This window comes from Spermophilus citellus, assembly GCF_964194105.1.
Source record: "Spermophilus citellus genome assembly, chromosome: 1".
Classification (NCBI taxonomy): Eukaryota; Metazoa; Chordata; class Mammalia; order Rodentia; family Sciuridae; genus Spermophilus; species Spermophilus citellus.
Window position 1 is genome coordinate 143,801,122 of NC_138182.1, and position 17,454 is coordinate 143,818,575.

Below are 17,454 nucleotides of genomic sequence, written 5' to 3' on the forward strand. Positions count from 1 at the left end.
GCCCAAGTTGGTCTAGCCCTCAGCCTGAGGATTTTCCTGTCCCACCCCTTTTCCTCCTCCCCCTCTCCCTAAGCTCAAACCCAAGGGCATCTCCCAAGGGTGTCTGCTTCTATTGGAGCTTGCCAGCCCTGCCTGCCTATCAAGGAAAGAGCATTGTAGTTTTTCTGACCTTGGATAGACCTGGCCACAAACAAAGGGCTTGGGCATCATGCCCTGAGCCTTTTGAGGCTCCCTAAAGGACAAGACCACTAAGTGAGGTCTCAAAGAGCTGGAGCAGAAGTCTTCACCCACCTAAGCACCCTCATTCCCTCCCTGCCTCTCTCTGGATCATGACCAAGGGTTGGACTAAGATAATAATTCCCATAACAGTTATAATGTTTTTAATAGCAATGTTAAATGCCAAGTTCTCTGCTGGGTGCTGGGAAAACATAAATAAATAAGATAGACAGAGCCCCTGACCTCATAGATGCCTTTACTCCTTCCCTGTGCAGGTACATGCCTAGGCATATGGAGAACATTCAATACACATTCATTGAAGGAATGAAGAGGCATGAAATGAGCAGAGATGCCAGGTGGGGTGTGCAGAAAACACATGAAAGTCATGACAGAAGTGAGGCATGATGGCCATCACCCATTCCCACTTTAACCAGGGCTCGCAGTCCCTCTGGCTGCCCTTGACTTGGTACCCCTAACACAATGTGGACTCAGCAACACCACAATCCTCCAAGACAAAGACCATTCAAGGGTGAAAGGAAATCCTAGGGGCTTCCCAGAGACAGTTTTGGAGAAAAATATGAGGAGCCATAGGGCCTGAAGCTTATTTGACTTGCTGTCCCCAACTCAGAGCACCTCAGAAGTGGGGCCCAGTGTGGTTCCTAAGAAGGACTATTCCCAGCATCCAGGAACACAGCTTGGCCGGCACCTCTTTCTTCTGGGAGGGCACTGGTCAGAAGTAGGCCTCTGATGTTCTCCTAAGTCAAGGATGTCAAGCACCCATGCAGCCAGACACAATGGCATATGCCTGTAAACCCACCAACTCAAGAGACTGAGGCAGGAAGATTACAAGTTTGAGGCCAGCCTTAGCAATTTAGTGAGTCCCTAAGCAACTTAGTGAGGTCCTGTCTCAAAATAAAAAATAAAAAGGGCTAGGGATGTAGTTCAATGATAAATTGCCCCTGGGTTCAATCCCCAGTACCAAAAACAAAAAAACTCAAGGATGATGGGCACATACCTGGACATCCTGTATCACTCCAAGGTGCTCAGACACTGCACAATGAGATAGGAAAGTTTAGGTACCAGATTCTAGATCACTGCTTCTCCCCAACCCCCTCCATCTCTAACTCTGTGAGAGAAGCCTTTGGAGATAGATTATGTTGCTCAGAGACCTAAGAGTCAGGATAGTCATATTTAGGAATACCTTTTCTGGAAAGGGTATCACATTCCCCCCTCCCCTAGAGAAAAGTAAATAGATAATGAGGGAAGTTCAGGATAGGGGGCAGGCAGGTGGCAGGCCCTAGGGATGTCTAAATTGGGAGAAGTAAGCAATATCTGAGAAGGGATTCCAGAATGAGGTGTATTAGGTGGAAACTCCCACAGACTTGAGGATCCCCTCTATCATGGACCATGCTCTACACTCAACCCTAGGGACAACCAATGAGAAGTGATAGTTCCTCCATTCTACCCCATTTAATGGAGTGTAAGTCCTGACCCTTCTGCCTCTGTCTATAGGGGACCCAAGTCAGCATGGCATTTGAGCAAAAACCTTTCTTCACCACACAGTGTTGAAAGCCCAGTGGTTGGTGCTTTGTGGATCCTTACTCCCACATATATACTACACACTCCCAAATATGCACCACTGCCACACACACCATTCATGTTGTTTCTTCCCAGCAGTTCAGGTAGCAGAACCATGACTCCCAGAGAGGCATCCACATTCCACCCTGGAGGGCTCCCCTTCCTTGGACTGCCCTAGATTTGTACATCTCAAGCAGTCCTCCTTCTTGGAAGGGATGGGGTGTTTGAGATCTGGTGGACCCATCTTGCTCCACCTGTGAGCATCTGGAGAATAGCTCTTCCCAAAGCTTAGCTAAGAGGGTATACAAGGTTGTCAAGCATATTAGCTAAAATTTGGGGCTTCCTCATAGTCTGGAGAAGCTAATGTCTGGTGTAGCCAGACTGAAGTGCCCAAAGAGAGGTAGGCAGGGCTCTGGCCAAACCATGGCACCTGCAGAGGCTGTTCAAGGACATCCCTGGAGGACATGATGGGAATGGGAAGAAGCACTTGGGGAGAGAGGTCTCCAAGTGAAAGGCTGCATATAGTCCCATAGTCACCACTCCAGCCATTCTCCTTTCCCTGGAAGCCTGAAGAAACAAGGCTCCTTGCAAAGGAGGAAGAGAGGGAGCGTGCAGACAGCCTGGAAGGAACTGGCAGCAAGAGACAATCCTAATGTTCTGAAGGAAGCAGGGACACCTGGAAACACAGAGCACCTTTCTTCTCTGACTCAAGTCAGAGGTCACCTTCTCCACGCAGCCTTCCTGGGATCCCCAAACTAGATTGGGTGCCTTTATATTTCCACCTCTATAGAGACGCGCTGCCGGCTCTGTGTCCCCAGCCAGGTCTGCTCAGGTCCAGGGTTCCTAGATCAGTGCTCTGTGTTCAGAGGGCTCCTCACACACTGAGATGGGTTTGCAGGTTTGCCTGCCAGGACCTTTGAAGAGGTTTGATCAAGGCTCTGCCCCATCCCCCATCTGGGCCGCCCTCCGCCCCCCATTCCCCTCCTAGCTGGAGCCCGGTAGAAGCGACTTCAAAGGGTCTGTGCCCGAGCTTCCGCGGCCGGGCTCGGGTCTGCGGTGCGCAGATCCCAGGCCCAGACGGGATCCGGGACGTCGGGGCCGTCCCACTCCGGGGGTCTCTGAGAAGCGGGTGGGGGCGCGGGGCTGAGGCTGCTGAGACTGAGGGGCGCGTCCTCCGAGCCCCCCGAAGTGGGAGGGTCGGCGGCCGCTGGGCCAATCCGGGCGCGCGGGGAGCGGGGGCGGGGGCCGGGCGGAGGGGGGTACGGGCGGGCGGGCAGGCCGGGGGCGGGGCGCGGCGGCCAGGCAGGCGGCGGCGGCGGCCAGGCGGCGGCTCCTCGGTGTCCGGCTCCGGCTCCGGCTGCGGCTCCGGTCCGCGATGCCCCACTCGGTGACCCTGCGCGGCCCTTCTCCCTGGGGCTTCCGCCTGGTGGGCGGCCGGGACTTCAGCGCGCCCCTCACCATCTCGCGGGTGAGTCCCACGGCCGCGGGGCGGCGGGGCGGCCCCGGATCGGACCATCCGGGACCCCGATCCCCGACGTGTCCGAGACTTGAAAGCTGAGGGTTGACCCGGGTGACCCGCACGAGGTAGAGGCAGCTTCCAGGCAGGGCAGCGCCGCCCCACCCCCCTTCCCGCTGGGCCTGCTCACCGGGTGGAGGGGAGATTCCCCCAAAGTTCACACACCAGCCTCCTCCACGCTGCTGTCCTTGAGGAGTAGTCACTGAGGATCGGGGCCTTCCCGCAGACAAGAGCCAGGAACCTGGATCCACAGAGGCCCAGAAACTCCCCAGTTCGACCTAAACCTGCCTGGAGCTTTGAGTGAATCGACTGTGGGTCCCCCCCTTCCCCTGTCAAGGGCCTCTGCCAGAAGAACTGGGTGACCCCACGGAGGTCTGAGGTCTTCTCTAAGAAAAGTTCATCCACTTCCCCACTCTGATCTTTAGGCAGTGTCTCTTTTGTGACCTCAGTCACCCTAGAGGGAAGTGACCAGGAGGAATTTTTTGGCTTCCAGGAAAAAGGCAGATTTGACTATGAGGATGTGAGAACTACTCCTTAAAAGACAACACAAAGCCAGTGGTCAAGCCAGCCTCAGCCCCCCTCCTCAAGGTTCCCAGAGCCATGTCTTGACCTGGACTTGGGACAGAGGAGGAAAAGATGGAGGCACAACTGTGGGGAGATGGCTGGTCTGAGGACAGAGGAATAGACTTGAGTTCTGTTGCAGGGGGTGCCCAGGAGACAAAGGGTCCTAGCCCAGGTTCCCTGGTTAGGGGTGGGGGCGGAAGAGAGGACTGAGTCATTGGTGGCTCCTACTCTGGAGGGAACAGGATGGACCTGGGATCATCTGAGGGCATTCCTTGCCCTCACAGAGGCTGCTGGTCTTTGGGGACTTGTGAGAGGGGAACCAAGATCCACCTTCACCCACCCTTTTGCCTTCTCTTGCCCTGAGGGCTGGGCCCAGTTTCACAGACTTCCAGTTCTTGGAAGGGGATGGACACTGGTGGAGCATGGAATCGTGGAATCCTGTTTCTGGGGGCCAGGGTGACAGGCAGGACCAGCTGTCCTAGGAGGCTTCCCATGTCTGTCCTCACTGCCAGGTCCCTGAGGCTGAGTGAGGTGGGCCTTCAACACTTCCAGGAGCCTTTCATCTCCCATTTCCCTGAGAGATCCCGTGTGTGTGTGTGTGTGTGTGTGTGTGTGTGTGTGTGGTGTGAGAGTGTATGCGCGCGCGCACGTGCCTTCTTGCTGTTGTGTCTATGTCTGCCTGTGTAGATCATGCTGTGTGTCCACAGGGGAGGGCTGGTGGGGTGCTAGGCCGGCCAGCAGGCCAGGCACCCTGGGCGTGAGGCTGCTGACAAGCTCAGTGGCGGCTGCTGACGGCCGCAGGCGGCAGGGAGCTGAGACATCTGTTGCCCACGCGGCTGCCTGCCCGCCGAGGAAAGGCCTCCACACGTCACAGCAGCAGCAGCAGCAGCGGCCTTGTTTGGCGCTGATCAGGATGCAGGCCCCTGGCAGGCAGGCAGGCAGTCTGGAAGAGGGGTTTGCCAGTAAGAGCCCCCGCCCTCCATGTCCCCCAAGTCACACAGCAGCAGCTGAGGCCCAAGGAGCCAGGATGACTGAGCCTGGGTTTGGGTGGGATCTGGGAAGATTTACAGGACTGGGGAGGCACAGGCCACAGCTTGCCTAGTAGGTAACTCACGGGCAATTCTACAGGGACTGATGATGTGTGGGCAGGTCCTCACCAAGGGGGCTCAAGATCCAGCCCTTCCTGAGCTTCTAGACCTCCCTCACCCAGAACAAAAAGTAGGAATGAACAACTTCATGTAGGGTTATAGGGAGGAAGCTGACTCCCTGGCAGGTCTGGAGGCTTGCAGTCTTGGCCCAGGAAGCCTTGGGGATCCCCAAGAACATTATCTAGGGCTTCTTCCCCACAGACAAACCATAATGATTGCTGGCCTTTCCAGAGCATCTGCAGTGTGCCAGGCCCCACCCAATGGGTGTTTGTACCAGCACCTCCCCAGCAACCAGTCCCTAGAATGAGCCCCACCATATGCCCAGCCTGCAGTGGAAGTTTCACATGCCCTGATTGTCTCACATTGTCCTCACAACAGCCCTTAGAAGTAAGGACTACCTCTGGACTCACACTGTAGATGGGGACACTGTGGCATGGAGAGAGTCAGGTAATGTACCCAGAGAAGCCTAGTAGGGACAGGAATCTAGGCCTGTTTGGAGCTTGCTGTGGCTATATGGGACCATATGGCCCTCTATAGCTCCCAGCCTAACACAGTATCTGAGCTGGGTGGGGCAGGGACAGAATGTAGCCGTCATAGGTGAGGGGGCTAATTCATGTCTGAACCTCCCATCTGACCTCACTATTCCTGTTTTCCCTTCTTTCTGTTATCCTGTGTGTAGCAGCTAGAGGGATCAAGCTGGATTCAATTCTGTCCTTCCCTGCTTAGAACCCTCCATAGTTCCCAACCACTTAAAATTGTCAGCTTCTCATCTGGGCCTACAAAGCCCTGCAAATTCTGGTCCCTGCCTCTTCTCTGACTTCATCTCTTTCACTCTCTCCTCACTAATGATGCTCCAGCCACACAAGCCTCTTTCTTTCTCTCCTTGTGGAGCCATTATACATGCTGTTCCTCCTACCTGGAACACCATTTCTCTCCTTGGACACTCTTACCCCTCCCTCCCTTTTTGTAGTAAAACACAGTGGTTCAGAATATAGTTTTGGATTTGGAATCAGTTGACCTGGGTTATAATGCTGACTTGGCCATTTATCAATTAAGTGTTTCTCTATACTTCTCTGGACCTCAGTTTCCTCATCTGGGAAATGGGCTTGCCTTGAAAACTAATGAGACAATGTGTGTAAAGACGGCTGGGAGAGTCACGATTTCCTAGCCTCATGCCCTCTCTGACCAGAACTCCCCTGGCTCAACAGAGCTGGCTGCATCCCAGCCACCCCTGCTTTCAAGAACTTCCTCTGCCTACAGGGGCCTGAATGCACCCCTTGTGCTGGCTGAGTCATCTTGTAGCTAACCACCCCCTGAGGAAGAAGACTCCTCTCCAGAGGGGGTTGGAGCAAGGTGTCCCTGCTCCAAATTCCTCTTTCTTCATCTGTAAATAGGAATGAGAACAGCCTCTGCTGCACCAGTGAATGAGAGGTCGTTTAGTTATGGGTAAATTGCTGAGCCCAGGCCCTGGCAAAGAGCAGGACCCTGAGAAGAGAACAGGATGGTGTCCTGGGCACCTGCCATGGGAGGACAGGATTGTGCAGGTGCCCGGACTCTTCAAGTGAACATTAATGGTGGGCTGAGGGTTCTGCTTCAGAAGAGGAATGTTCTTTGAAGCAGCCTATTTCAGGGCAGGTCAGCTTGGGCAGTGCCCACACTAGGCTGCGAGCCAAGGAGCTGCCAGCACTCAGTTTTGTCCACTTGCTACTGAGAACTAGCTGAGCTGAGCCTGGCTGGGCTTCCAGAAGCTCCCACCCTGACTAATACGACAAGGTCATGGAGCTCTTGTGCCCAGCGAGGCACTGGCTGGAAAGGCTTGAAAATGAGGGGCCGCCAGTCTGTTTCCAAGGGCTGTGTTGGGACAAGACAGTGTGAAGACTTCCTGTTCCCTGAATTCCTCTCGGTTGCTCACTCAGGTCTCTCTGTGAGTCTGTCCCTACCTGCTCCCCATGTGGTTTTCATCAGATGACCATCATTGTAGGAGTCTCCAAATGTGAACACTGCTTGACCCTGTGTGGGGTCAGTAGTGACACTGAGACGTCCTACACGGGAAACTGGATGTGGGATTGTGACTGCAGAATGCAGGCTGGCCAGTGGAACTGAAGGGCCCTGGTCTGAACTTCACTTCCCCATACTAACATGAACAATGTGAGGGGGGAAGTGGTAATGGGGACACGCAGGTTACTCCCAGAAAAGTGCCCTCTATTCTGAGACCTAAAGGAGGAGGAGGAAGCTAGTATGTAGGGTTTGGGAGTCAAAGAAAAGAGTGTTGCAGCAGAGGGAACAGCATTTGTGGAAGCCTGGAGATGGGCCCTGGCTGGTGCCTGTGAGTGCCCTGCATGCATTCAGATGGGCTGGGAGGATGGTGGAGAGGAAGTGAATGCATAGTAGGGGGACAGGGAAGATCAAGCAAGTCAGGTCAAAGAGTTGCTATACAGTCTGGCTGAGTGGGACCCTGTCTGTGTGGAGCATTTGTGACATGTCCATGCTCTGTATGTATCTGTGAGCATATGTGTCCCTGTGTGTCTTTTGCTTATCTTTGGGTACATATGCAAGTTGGAAAAGTGACATCCCACTTTTCCCAGGTCAGATGAAATCCTTCTTATAAACCTTCACTCCCAACCTGGCCTTCAGGTGCTGGAGTCAAGGTTTTTAAAACCGGAGGCTGCAAGAAGGCCACACAACCTCTTAGTTTTCCCACACCTGGGTCATGGCAGTGAGGCCACACTGGCCAGGTTCTGAGGTCCAGAGTAAAAGGCCACACATGACTGTGCCAACCATCTGGCTTGTCTGCCCACAGGTCCATGCTGGTAGCAAGGCTGCACTGGCGGATCTGTGCCCAGGAGACCTGATCCAGGCCATCAATGGTGAAAGCACAGAGCTTATGACACACCTGGAGGCACAGAACCGCATCAAAGGCTGTCACGATCACCTCACACTCTCTGTGAGCAGGTACACAAAGGGTAGGGTGGGCCAGAAGGTTGGGAGGAGTGAGTAGGGACAGTTATGGGTGGCCAGTGTCAGGCTGGAGCTGGGCCTCAATGTGGCTTCTCTGCCTCTACTCCAAGGCACCCAGCCTCTAATCCTAGAAGGCAGTACTTTCACAGGAGCCTGGAGGGCACTGTTTAAGCTGTGGGGAGCTTTAGGACCGAAGAAGCTCCTTTCAACTCAAGGCTAGAAGTATGTTGTGGCACTTATGGCAGATGTAGGCAGCAGATATAAGAGCTTGAGTCATCTCTGGAACATTTACACCTGTCATTTCTCCTACCCTGAGTGACCAGTTTGATAACTACTTAAAAGCAGTTTTGTGTGCAATAACTTATTTACCTGCAAATCTACCTTACAAAGATAACTTTAATGTAAGCCCCATTTTACAGATAAGACAACTGAGTCAGAAAAGTTAGAAGTTGCTTAAAGTCACCCAGAAAGGTAGTGGAAAAGCAAATTTGACCTCATTCCTGAAGATTCTTCGACTTGACTGTCAGCCAAGCTGCCCTCCCTATACTATATGCACCATGGCCCACGCCTCTGCTCAGGTTAAATTTGGAACAAGCTTACTGCCATGAATTATGTGTAATGCTGTGAAGCCCGTCATGAAGGGGAACCTAGGAGGTCATCAAGCTCCACCTATGGCAGGATGAAAGGTCCAGTCCCTTTGCCTTGCTCAGGTCCTGGGTCTTTAGTCAGCTCCACCAGGCAGTCATCCTAATCCTTGCTAAATGCAATCTCCCCACCCCTGCCTGGATCCAGAGAAGACAGACATAATTGCTCAGCTCTGCCACGTTCACTGCTAACAGGGACTTTCCACGACCCCCTATGGAAGTGTGTGGGAGAAACTTCCCCAAACCACAACACGGCTAACCATGCCTTACAGCTGGCCGGGCGGGAGGTGATCCATTGGCTCAGAGCCTTTAAACATGGTGAGAAGGTTTATGAGGTAACCTCTATTTGTACCTGGCCTGTAACCAGAGCCATGTTGGGGTTAGGACCCCCTGACTGTGCCCTTGGCCCTGAGTGAACTCAGCTGCAAGTCTGAGACCTTGTACATTCTACCTGGCACATGGCAAGGACATCCCAGCCTGGAAGTTCAGCAGACCTGATCCTAAGTCAGACTCTGGGACCTTAGGTACCCAGATAACCTTCACGAGCCTGGGTTTCCTTTCCCATAAAATAGGATCACGTTCATCACCCTCTGCCAGACTGAGGGGCGGCTGGTTGGGGGAAATGTCAGCACTGCTTTGCCCACAAGCAGCCTCTGAGGCCTCCCCACTTGGCTGGGTTCCTGGGCCCTGACTCACCTCCGGCTCTGCTTCTGTAGTGAACAAGGGCAGCCCTGGTGGTAGTGGAGTTGGGGAGGCTCATAAGCAGCCCGAGTCAGGAGATTCCCAGAGAGAATGATGTCAGGGGAGAGTGGCCGGGTGGAGGTCCCCCTTCCTTCCTTCCTTTCATGCTCATTTGTTCCAAACTAGTCATGAAAGGAGCCCAGGGGTCCACTGACCTGTTGAGCTGTGAGCATTGCAGTCTCAGAATGCCATTTGGCCATGGGACAGGGAGAATATTCTCCTGGTCACAGAGATGAGTTCCAGTGCCACTCTGCACTTGAGAACCATGTTGTCCTGTAGCAGAACTTTATTCTCTGAGCCCTGAACTTCCTCACCTCTAAAATGGGGATTTCTTGTGATCTGGGTGATGAGGTACAAGGCCTGCTCAGTCAGAGTGAAAACCCAAGTCTAGCCCTCCAGCTCCTGTCTCCATCCTTCATACATACAGAATCTGGGGGATCAAGACATGGGGCCCTGTTGACCCTCTGGCCCAACATTCCTTCTCCTGGATACCTTCCCACCTGCAAGGCCCTCTGACTCTGTTTACTATCTGTTTACTATCTGTTTACTTCTCCTATGCCAGGACCTATGCCTAGGTCTTATGTTTGGTTCCCAAAGACCCCTTCCACCTGCAACATGGGCTTTGCAGAGGATCAGCCTGATGAGCCGGCTGGAATGAGCAACTCTGAATTCCCACTCCTGGGTTTCTACCCAGACCAGCTTCCCTACTGTCTTCCATGTATACAGGGCTGTAATCCCACACCCCTCACTTCCCACAGAGTAAAACTCTTAGGAAAGGCCCGGCTTCTCTGCTAGGCTTATTTTGTCTGGTGCCAAAGCCAGGCATCCAACAATCTGAGCTAACCCACACTTCTTGGCTAGGTTCTATAGTTCCAGAATCTTTCTAGCATCAACTTCTGTCCTGTCAGTCAGTCTTGTTTTTGATTTACAGATGGGCACAGGGAGCCACCTACCCTATGTGAAATGGAGGCCTGGGATGGGGACTAATCATGATTAGATTGAGCCCTTCATTCTTATCTCATGCCTTGGGCCACCCTCATGGCTCTGGGCAATTGTGCCCTCTGACCTTTAGACCGTAAGGCTTGTACTGCCCTTCTGGGCAGCACTTGAGGGAAATATAAAGCCAAATAACCATAGCTACACAAGATGTCCACGCAGAGTTCTGAGCAGGTAGAAATCACAGTTAGAGCTGTGAGTTGGTGCAGTCACTTGGGAGCCTAGCTAAGGGGACTAGAGACAGAGGTTGTGGGGAAGGGATTGTTGCCCTGGGATGGCACAGTCTTGATGCCAAGGGCCTCCAGAAGGCTGTGTGTGGGTTAGAGAGGTAGCCTGCAAAGAGCCAGGGAAGAGGCAGAGGTGAGAAAGTACAGAGTCCATGTGGCCTGCAACTACAGACAGACTAGTAAATCCCTCAGCTGACAAAGGGAGAGGCAGAATTGAGCTCCTCGGCCAGTTGGAGTCCTCTTGGTTGGGGGACATTATTTCCCTTTAGTCTCTGGAGCCTCACTTCACACCCTCCTGCCTGCCCAGGCCTTTGCATCCTCCTGGCCTGCTCCTCACAGAGCTACTGAGCGGCAGGGCTGGGCCCCCGGCCCGCAGCCTCAAGGCCTGCCTGCCCTGCTTATGGCAGGTTTACGATGTTTTTCTCCCTCCTGAGTGGTGTTTGGCTTTTGGTTTCTATGGCAAAGCAGGAATTTCCTAATGGCCTGTTTCCCATCTGGGCTGGGCAGACATCAGTGATGACTCTGCCGGCGGCAGCAGCAGGAGGGAAGGCGCACCCCTCTGAGCCTCTCCTTTGCTTTCCCAAGAGCTGACCCCAGCCCCTGCCAGAGGCTTATGGATAGAGAGCCAAGGGATGAGTGGATGGGCTCCTAGCTAGTCCACGTGTGAGGCCTGGCTTCCCTGCCACAGCTGAGCCTCTTGAGTGGAGTTTCTGTAGGCCACAAAGAGGTTAGAAGATGGGGGGAAGCTGCAGAGCCTCTGCTTCAGTCTCTCCAGGACCAGACCCGAGAGGCCAGGCAGCTGGTAGGGAAGAGAGCACACAACCTTGCTCCAGGAAAGTGGCAGATCTAGGTTTTTGGTTCCTTGCCAGAACAAATACCTCTGTGGTGCAGGGGAAGGTGCTGGGGTAGCATTTTTCTCCCTGCAGGCCACAGGCCTAGTTCTGGATGGTGACGGCCCAGAGCACAGCCACTCTTGGTCCTGTTCCTAGGCTTGTTAGGCAGATATTGACCATCCTGATTCCTGCTACAGGCCTGAGAGCAGAAGTTGGCCCAGTTCCCCTGATGACAGCAAGGCTCAGGCACACAGGATCCACATCGACCCTGAGGCCCAGGTATGTACGCTGCCTGACCTGGCCTGGCTCAGAGAGAGCCCAGGGCAGAGGAGCTAGAAGTGGTCTACAGGTTCCCCTGCACTGGCTGTCCTCATCATGGCCCTCAGACGCCCAGGACAAAAACGAAAGAAAGTTCCTCTGGGCCATGCCCATACCCCATCCCATATTCCTCCGATCGTGAGCACCTCCTGGGGGCTCTGTGTTTATTCCAGGCAATCTGGAGCATGGGCAGAGTTTCCTATGATGGGCAGGGGCTGGGCTAGGCCTTGGCTCAGGGTTTCTTTCCATCCACCCAGCTGGAATTCACTCTGGTACCCAGTGGTTCCATATTAGGTAGAAGTCAACAGGCTTGGCAGAGGGCTGCGGGGTCTGTGGTGGGGTGGTCTAGCCTCAAGCTGTGGACTGATCACAGGCCATAGGACACTCCTTTAGCTCATCCTACCCTTGGGTACCCTGTCCAAGCTGAAGTTCCCTCTTGGCCATCCTGTGATTATAACTAGCACACATGCTGCACGTCTGTCTGCCCAGTCACCTTTTTGTGTAGGACAGGAATCACAGCTCCTGGCACTTCCTCAGGGACAGTGAGGGTCCAGGCTGCTCTAGGACCTTGTCTTTCCATGGGCATGAAGGGAGCCAACTGAGCAAGATGGAGGTATCTAGAGCCAACCGGGCATCTCTGGAGGGAAAGGGGGAGACTTGGCTGATCTGAGATGTAGCCAGAACCATGAGACCCAGCATGTGGGGCCACAGACTCCTAGGCCTGCTTTTGTCCTCTTTCTCCATATGGAAAAAAAAGAGAGAGAGATCAATGCACAAAAAGGAGGCTTCACCCAACCAGAGGAAGGAATCCACTCCCGCCCCTCCCTCACCAACAATCCCCACGTTGCTCTACATTTGCCTCATCCCTTACCTCAGCCAGTATCCCTCAGGCCAGATGTTTATCCCAACCACAGAGTGCCCATTCTGGCAGAGAGACACTTATAAGTCCCGGGATAGGGAAAGCTAGGTGCTAAAGGAGCCCAGAGTGGACACGTGACTCAGCCAGGGGTCAAAGAGGGCTTCCTGGAGGAGAGGTATCCAAGCCCAGACCTGGAGGCCTGGGAAAAATAAAATGGGCAAAAGGGTATGGAGAGAGGAAGTGTGCTCAGGAAGCACATACAAAGGCCCAGGAGTGAGATTGTGCAGCACAGGTTCAGAGAACAGAAAGGTCTAAGAGGGGGCAGGTGGGAGGGCAGAGGCAAGGGATGAGGTGATAGAGCAAGGCTACAGGGAGGCTCTTGGGCTCCTCAGTCCAGGGCCTCAACTGTTCTTGCAGGAATTCAAAGCCACATCTGTGTCTCAGGAGTCTTACCCCCTGGCCCCATGGACTTGAAGCCCTAGGGGTAGTGGTAAGCAGAGTAGATTTGGCATAGAAGGCAGATTTGGCATAGAATCAGCCAGGCTTGACATGGGCCAGGCAGAAGGGAGCAGCATAGTTGAGACCCCTAGAGTATGTGCAAGGCCCAATTTTCTTCTGATGTAGCAGTGCCAAGATGGACAGAGAAGGAGGCCTGAACTATGGAATGTGGAGCTCAGATGTGTTCAGTCCTTCCTCGCTGACTCTTTCAGAGACCAGGCTGGCCGAGCTCAGGCTAGAGGGGGAGGGATTTTCCATAAGCAACAGGGCAGCCCATCAGCTGCTGCCCCCCTTTTGTACTTAAAAGGTCATGGACTCCATGGGTGGTGACAAAAACACTCCTACCCCGCCTTCGCAGGGATGTGTCCTCACCATCACAGACACAGGGCTCATTGTCCCCAAGCTGCTCCCACCCTTTGCCTGTGGGGGATGGGGCTAGCTGGAGCCATCAGTGGAATAAGAAGCTACAGCCACTGTTAGCCACCAGGACCCGCCCAAGGTACCCCTGGCATGCTTTCCCCAGTGAAATGGGACAGGGCCATTGAGCTTCAGGCCCACATTCCTGTAGGGCCATAGAAGACCCTCCTCTTCTCAGACCCTATGTGGGAACACAGGAGACACTTGGCCAACCCAGGGTTGAAGAAAGGTAGTGATAAGGAAAGGATTCATGGAGGGGACAGAATTTATTTATTTATTTATTTTTTAAATTTTTTTTTTATTGGTTGTTCACAACATTACAAAGCTCTTGACATATGATATTTCATACATTAGATTGAAGTGGGTAATGAACCCCCAAGAGGGGACAGAATTTAAACTGAGAACCTAGAAATGGGTAGACGCAAGGTAGGCAGAGCAGACGGTGCTCGCACATCCAGCCTGTCCTCTCCAGCCCATCAGAGAGCAGGACCGTGGCTGCAGGAGGTGCTACACACTTCTGCACTCAGCATTCACCTCCATCCAAGTTGTATATCCCAGACTCTGATGCTGGTCATGTGGGAGCTGGTGAGCAAGCAGGTAGTTATTCCCATTCTGCCAAAGAAATCCACTGAGGCTTCAACAAGTGAATCAGTGGTCGGTCAGCTGGTGCTCAGAGCTGGGGTGCATATGGTACGAGGTGCACCACCACATGGAGAGGGCAGATCTGGGAATGGAGGCTCAGGAGTTCCTGTGAGAGCCATTCAGCCAGGAACCGTGCCAAGTGCTTTGTAGATAATTTCCCTATAACATAGAGACCTCGGTTCATAATGAAGAAACTGAGGTTCAGAGAGGTGAAGTGATTGACCACATTAGTGATAGAGCTGAGACTCAAATAAAAGCCGAGTATACCACTGAGTTCAGTTCTAGAGAGGCTGCTGCATGGGTGGCCGTGGGAGGGGCAGTAGCTCTGATGACCCTGCAACAGACTCCCAGACCCTGCTGGGTGGAGTATGAGGGCCTCCATCCTCCCAGCTTCTGGTTCCTCCGACTCCCACTCCCCCTTCCCATTGAAGCCTCCTCCCAGAGGCCTGGCCCTGCCCCCACCCACCACAGCCCATCTGGTCCCCATTAGAAGCCTGTCCTGCTTGCCTGCCTACCCCAGACACATGTGTGAGAGTGCTCAGGTTTCTCCAGGGCTTTTCTGATGGGGTCTCACTGTTGCTGCTGCTTCTGCTACATTGACAGGGGCCCACCTGGGCAGCAAGACTCCCTTTTTTCTGTTGCAGAGGTAAATGGGAAGACCTGCACACATCCACCCACTTCCCAAGCACCCCCTTGCAAAATCAGGGGCAGTCAGGGCAGAGACCTGCAGATTCCACTGTGCCTGATTCCATAGGGTGACTGAGTCCGAGCAGGCTCCTTCCCATCCCACCCTCCCCAGACTCCATGTCCACACAGCAGATCAGAGAGGTTTACCTGTTATCTTCCAGGCTGAGGCTGAGACCTACCCCATGGTCTGGACTTGAACCTCACCCTAAAATCAGGCTGCTTTGGCTGCCAGCCCAGTTTCAGCCACAGGAGCCACCATGGCCTTCCCCAAGGTGACCAGAGCTGGCTCCAAATATATGATATCATTGTGTGATTAGGTGTATGTAGGTAGACTGGCTGGTGGGTATGCACCATCCTTATGCACAAGTATGTCTTTAATGTACTTGTAAGAGCACGAGTGTACATGCCCCCGTTCACACTGCTGTGGGTATAGTTACATGACTGCAAGCCAAGGACAGCACAGCCCTGGACTCTTCAGACCTATGCCACAGACATACCGCCCTTTCTTCACGGCTCAGGGGACATGCTCAGAGCACTTGTCCCCCAACTGTTTCTGCAGTGGACACTGGGGAGTGAGGTAGGGAGCCTTGAGCTCTGCCCAGCCTCTGTCCTTCATCTGCTGTGCCTAAAGAAAGATATTTTTTGTGGCCTGGAAAGTGGGAAATGGGGCAGGCTGACCTCATGACAGCACTCTGGAGAGCCTCAGACTGCCCTTTAAAGGGTCTTAGACATACAGCAATCGAGGGCCACTCCTGGATATAGGAAAGGAGTTACTTTTTATGTTTCAAGCCATGGGTGCGTCTGGTACCCAGCACAGTTCTGGCAGGTGGGAACACTGCACCAGCACATCTCTTCCAGGAAGCCACACACTGCTGCAGCCACATTGGTCTTAAAAGTTTCTTGGAATAGGCCTGCCCCAACATAGTCCCTCACAGGCACTGGTGGCCAGAACCACCATAGGGCCCATGAGCCTGGGTTTAGTCAGGCACTCAGATATTTATGTCTGACTTTCAACAGGCATTTCTCATTTTTGTGGTGGATGAACCTGGTCAGGCTCTACTCTTTCCCACAGACCCCTTTCCTGGCTGGGCACCATAGCCCAGTGATGCTAACATCCCCCAAGGCCTAACATAAAGGATGGTGGTGAGGGGTGGTGAATGAGGAATGGCCAGAGACCACAGGGTCTCCCAGTACCTTAGGCCTAACTCTCACAGGATGGCAGTCCAGTGACCAGCAGGCGGCCCTCAGCCACCGGGATTGGGCCAGAAGATAGCCGACCAGGCCTGGGTTCCTCGTATGGACAGCCACCTCACCTTCCAGTCCCTCACAATGGCAGCAGCAATGAGGTCACCCTGCCAGCCCAGATGAGCTCACTGCATGTGTCTCCACCCCCCAGGTAATGTGGAGACTTGGCCTTTGAAGCCACACCCAGACCTCATCCTAATCTCTGGTCCCTCAAATCTCACATGGCCTATCCTGACCTGACACTTAATCCTTGGGTCTCAGATGGTTGTATTCTGACTCATAAAACCTCCCTAGTCCCCCAAGCCATCAGAGCCAAGGCTGAAATTGCAACCTGGCCCTCATTTGTCTCCTCCTCTTTCCTAGTGCTGACCCAGCCAGAGGCCTCCACAGGAACCGGGACTGCAGAGTCGACCTGGGCTCAGAGGTCTACCGGATGCTACGGGAGCCAGCCGAGCCAACCGCTACAGAACCCAAGCAGTCAGGCTCCTTCCGCTACTTGCAGGGCATGCTAGAGGCTGGCGAGGGTGGTAAGACTCCTGACGCCTCACCCTACCTGCCTTCCCACTCCCTGCGGTGGCCTGAACTCAGCCTCCACGCCCTGGACTTACCCTGAATTTCCCAGCTATGCACCCTTCCCAGCAGTCTGCCCCTCCTGGATCTCCACAGCTCATTCCCACACCTTAACTGCACCCTTGCCTTCTGATTCCCGCTCCAACCCTGTCACTGCCCCCCCACCCCACGTCCACTCCCCAGTCTTGGTTCAAATGGCCTCCAAAGCAACACCCTGCAAAAAATGTAGTTCTGACCTTTCCCACTGGGCTCATGCCACCTGCAATCTGGGTTTCAGGGGAGCGGCCTGGGCCTGGTGGGCCCCGGAACCTCAAACCCACAGCCAGCAAGTTGGGCACTCCCCTGAGTGGCCTACAAGGGCTGCCCGAGTGCACACGCTGCGGCCACGGGATTGTGTGAGTACCTGCTCTACTGGCCCCACTGCCACCCCACCTTTCCAGGGCCCTGGACAGGAGCTTGCTGGAGAACTGTCAGTCATCCAGTGTTGTCCTCTCCATTTCTCCCATCAGGGGCACCATCGTCAAGGCACGGGATAAGCTCTACCACCCAGAGTGTTTCATGTGCTGTGACTGTGGCCTGAACCTCAAGCAGCGTGGTTACTTCTTCCTGGATGAGCGACTCTACTGCGAGAACCACGCCAAGGCACGGGTCAAGCCACCCGAGGGCTACGATGTGGTGGCCGTGTATCCCAATGCCAAGGTGGAACTCGTCTAAGCCAGGACCACCTTCCCTGCCCTGCTTCATTTAATGCCCCCATGTGGCCCATGTAAATATGTTTCCCTGGCCTCTCTAATAAA

At 53.9% G+C, this 17,454-nt stretch overlaps 1 protein-coding gene across 2 annotated transcripts; it reads left to right on the forward strand.

Annotated features, from left to right (window-relative positions):
• The first annotated feature begins 3,062 nt into the window (after nucleotides 1-3,062).
• Nucleotides 3,063-17,392, forward strand: PDLIM4 (PDZ and LIM domain 4). 2 transcript variants are annotated; one of them, XM_081301205.1, is made up of 7 exons: nucleotides 3,064-3,262; nucleotides 7,823-7,974; nucleotides 11,619-11,700; nucleotides 16,057-16,238; nucleotides 16,451-16,614; nucleotides 16,935-17,052; nucleotides 17,167-17,392. In XM_081301205.1, exons 1-7 carry the CDS (start codon nucleotides 3,170-3,172, stop codon nucleotides 17,369-17,371), a joined length of 996 nt encoding a protein of 331 aa, XP_081157331.1. In that variant the 5' UTR covers nucleotides 3,064-3,169; the 3' UTR covers nucleotides 17,372-17,392. The 2 variants fall into 2 exon arrangements, with proteins under 2 accessions (XP_081157332.1, XP_081157331.1); XM_081301206.1 differs by lacking the exon at nucleotides 16,935-17,052 and having other exon boundaries at nucleotides 3,063-3,262; nucleotides 17,167-17,389.
• The last annotated feature ends 62 nt before the right edge of the window (nucleotides 17,393-17,454 follow it).

Coding starts and splice junctions, on each gene's coding strand:
- PDLIM4 (XM_081301205.1), top strand. CDS start 3,170: ATGCCCCACTCGGTGACCCTGCGCGGCCCTTCTCCCTGGGGCTTCCGC. Junction 7,975..11,618: donor CTCACACTCTCTGTGAGCAG/GTACACAAAGGG, acceptor TTCCTGCTACAG/GCCTGAGAGCAGAAGTTGGC. Junction 16,615..16,934: donor GCTAGAGGCTGGCGAGGGTG/GTAAGACTCCTG, acceptor TCTGGGTTTCAG/GGGAGCGGCCTGGGCCTGGT.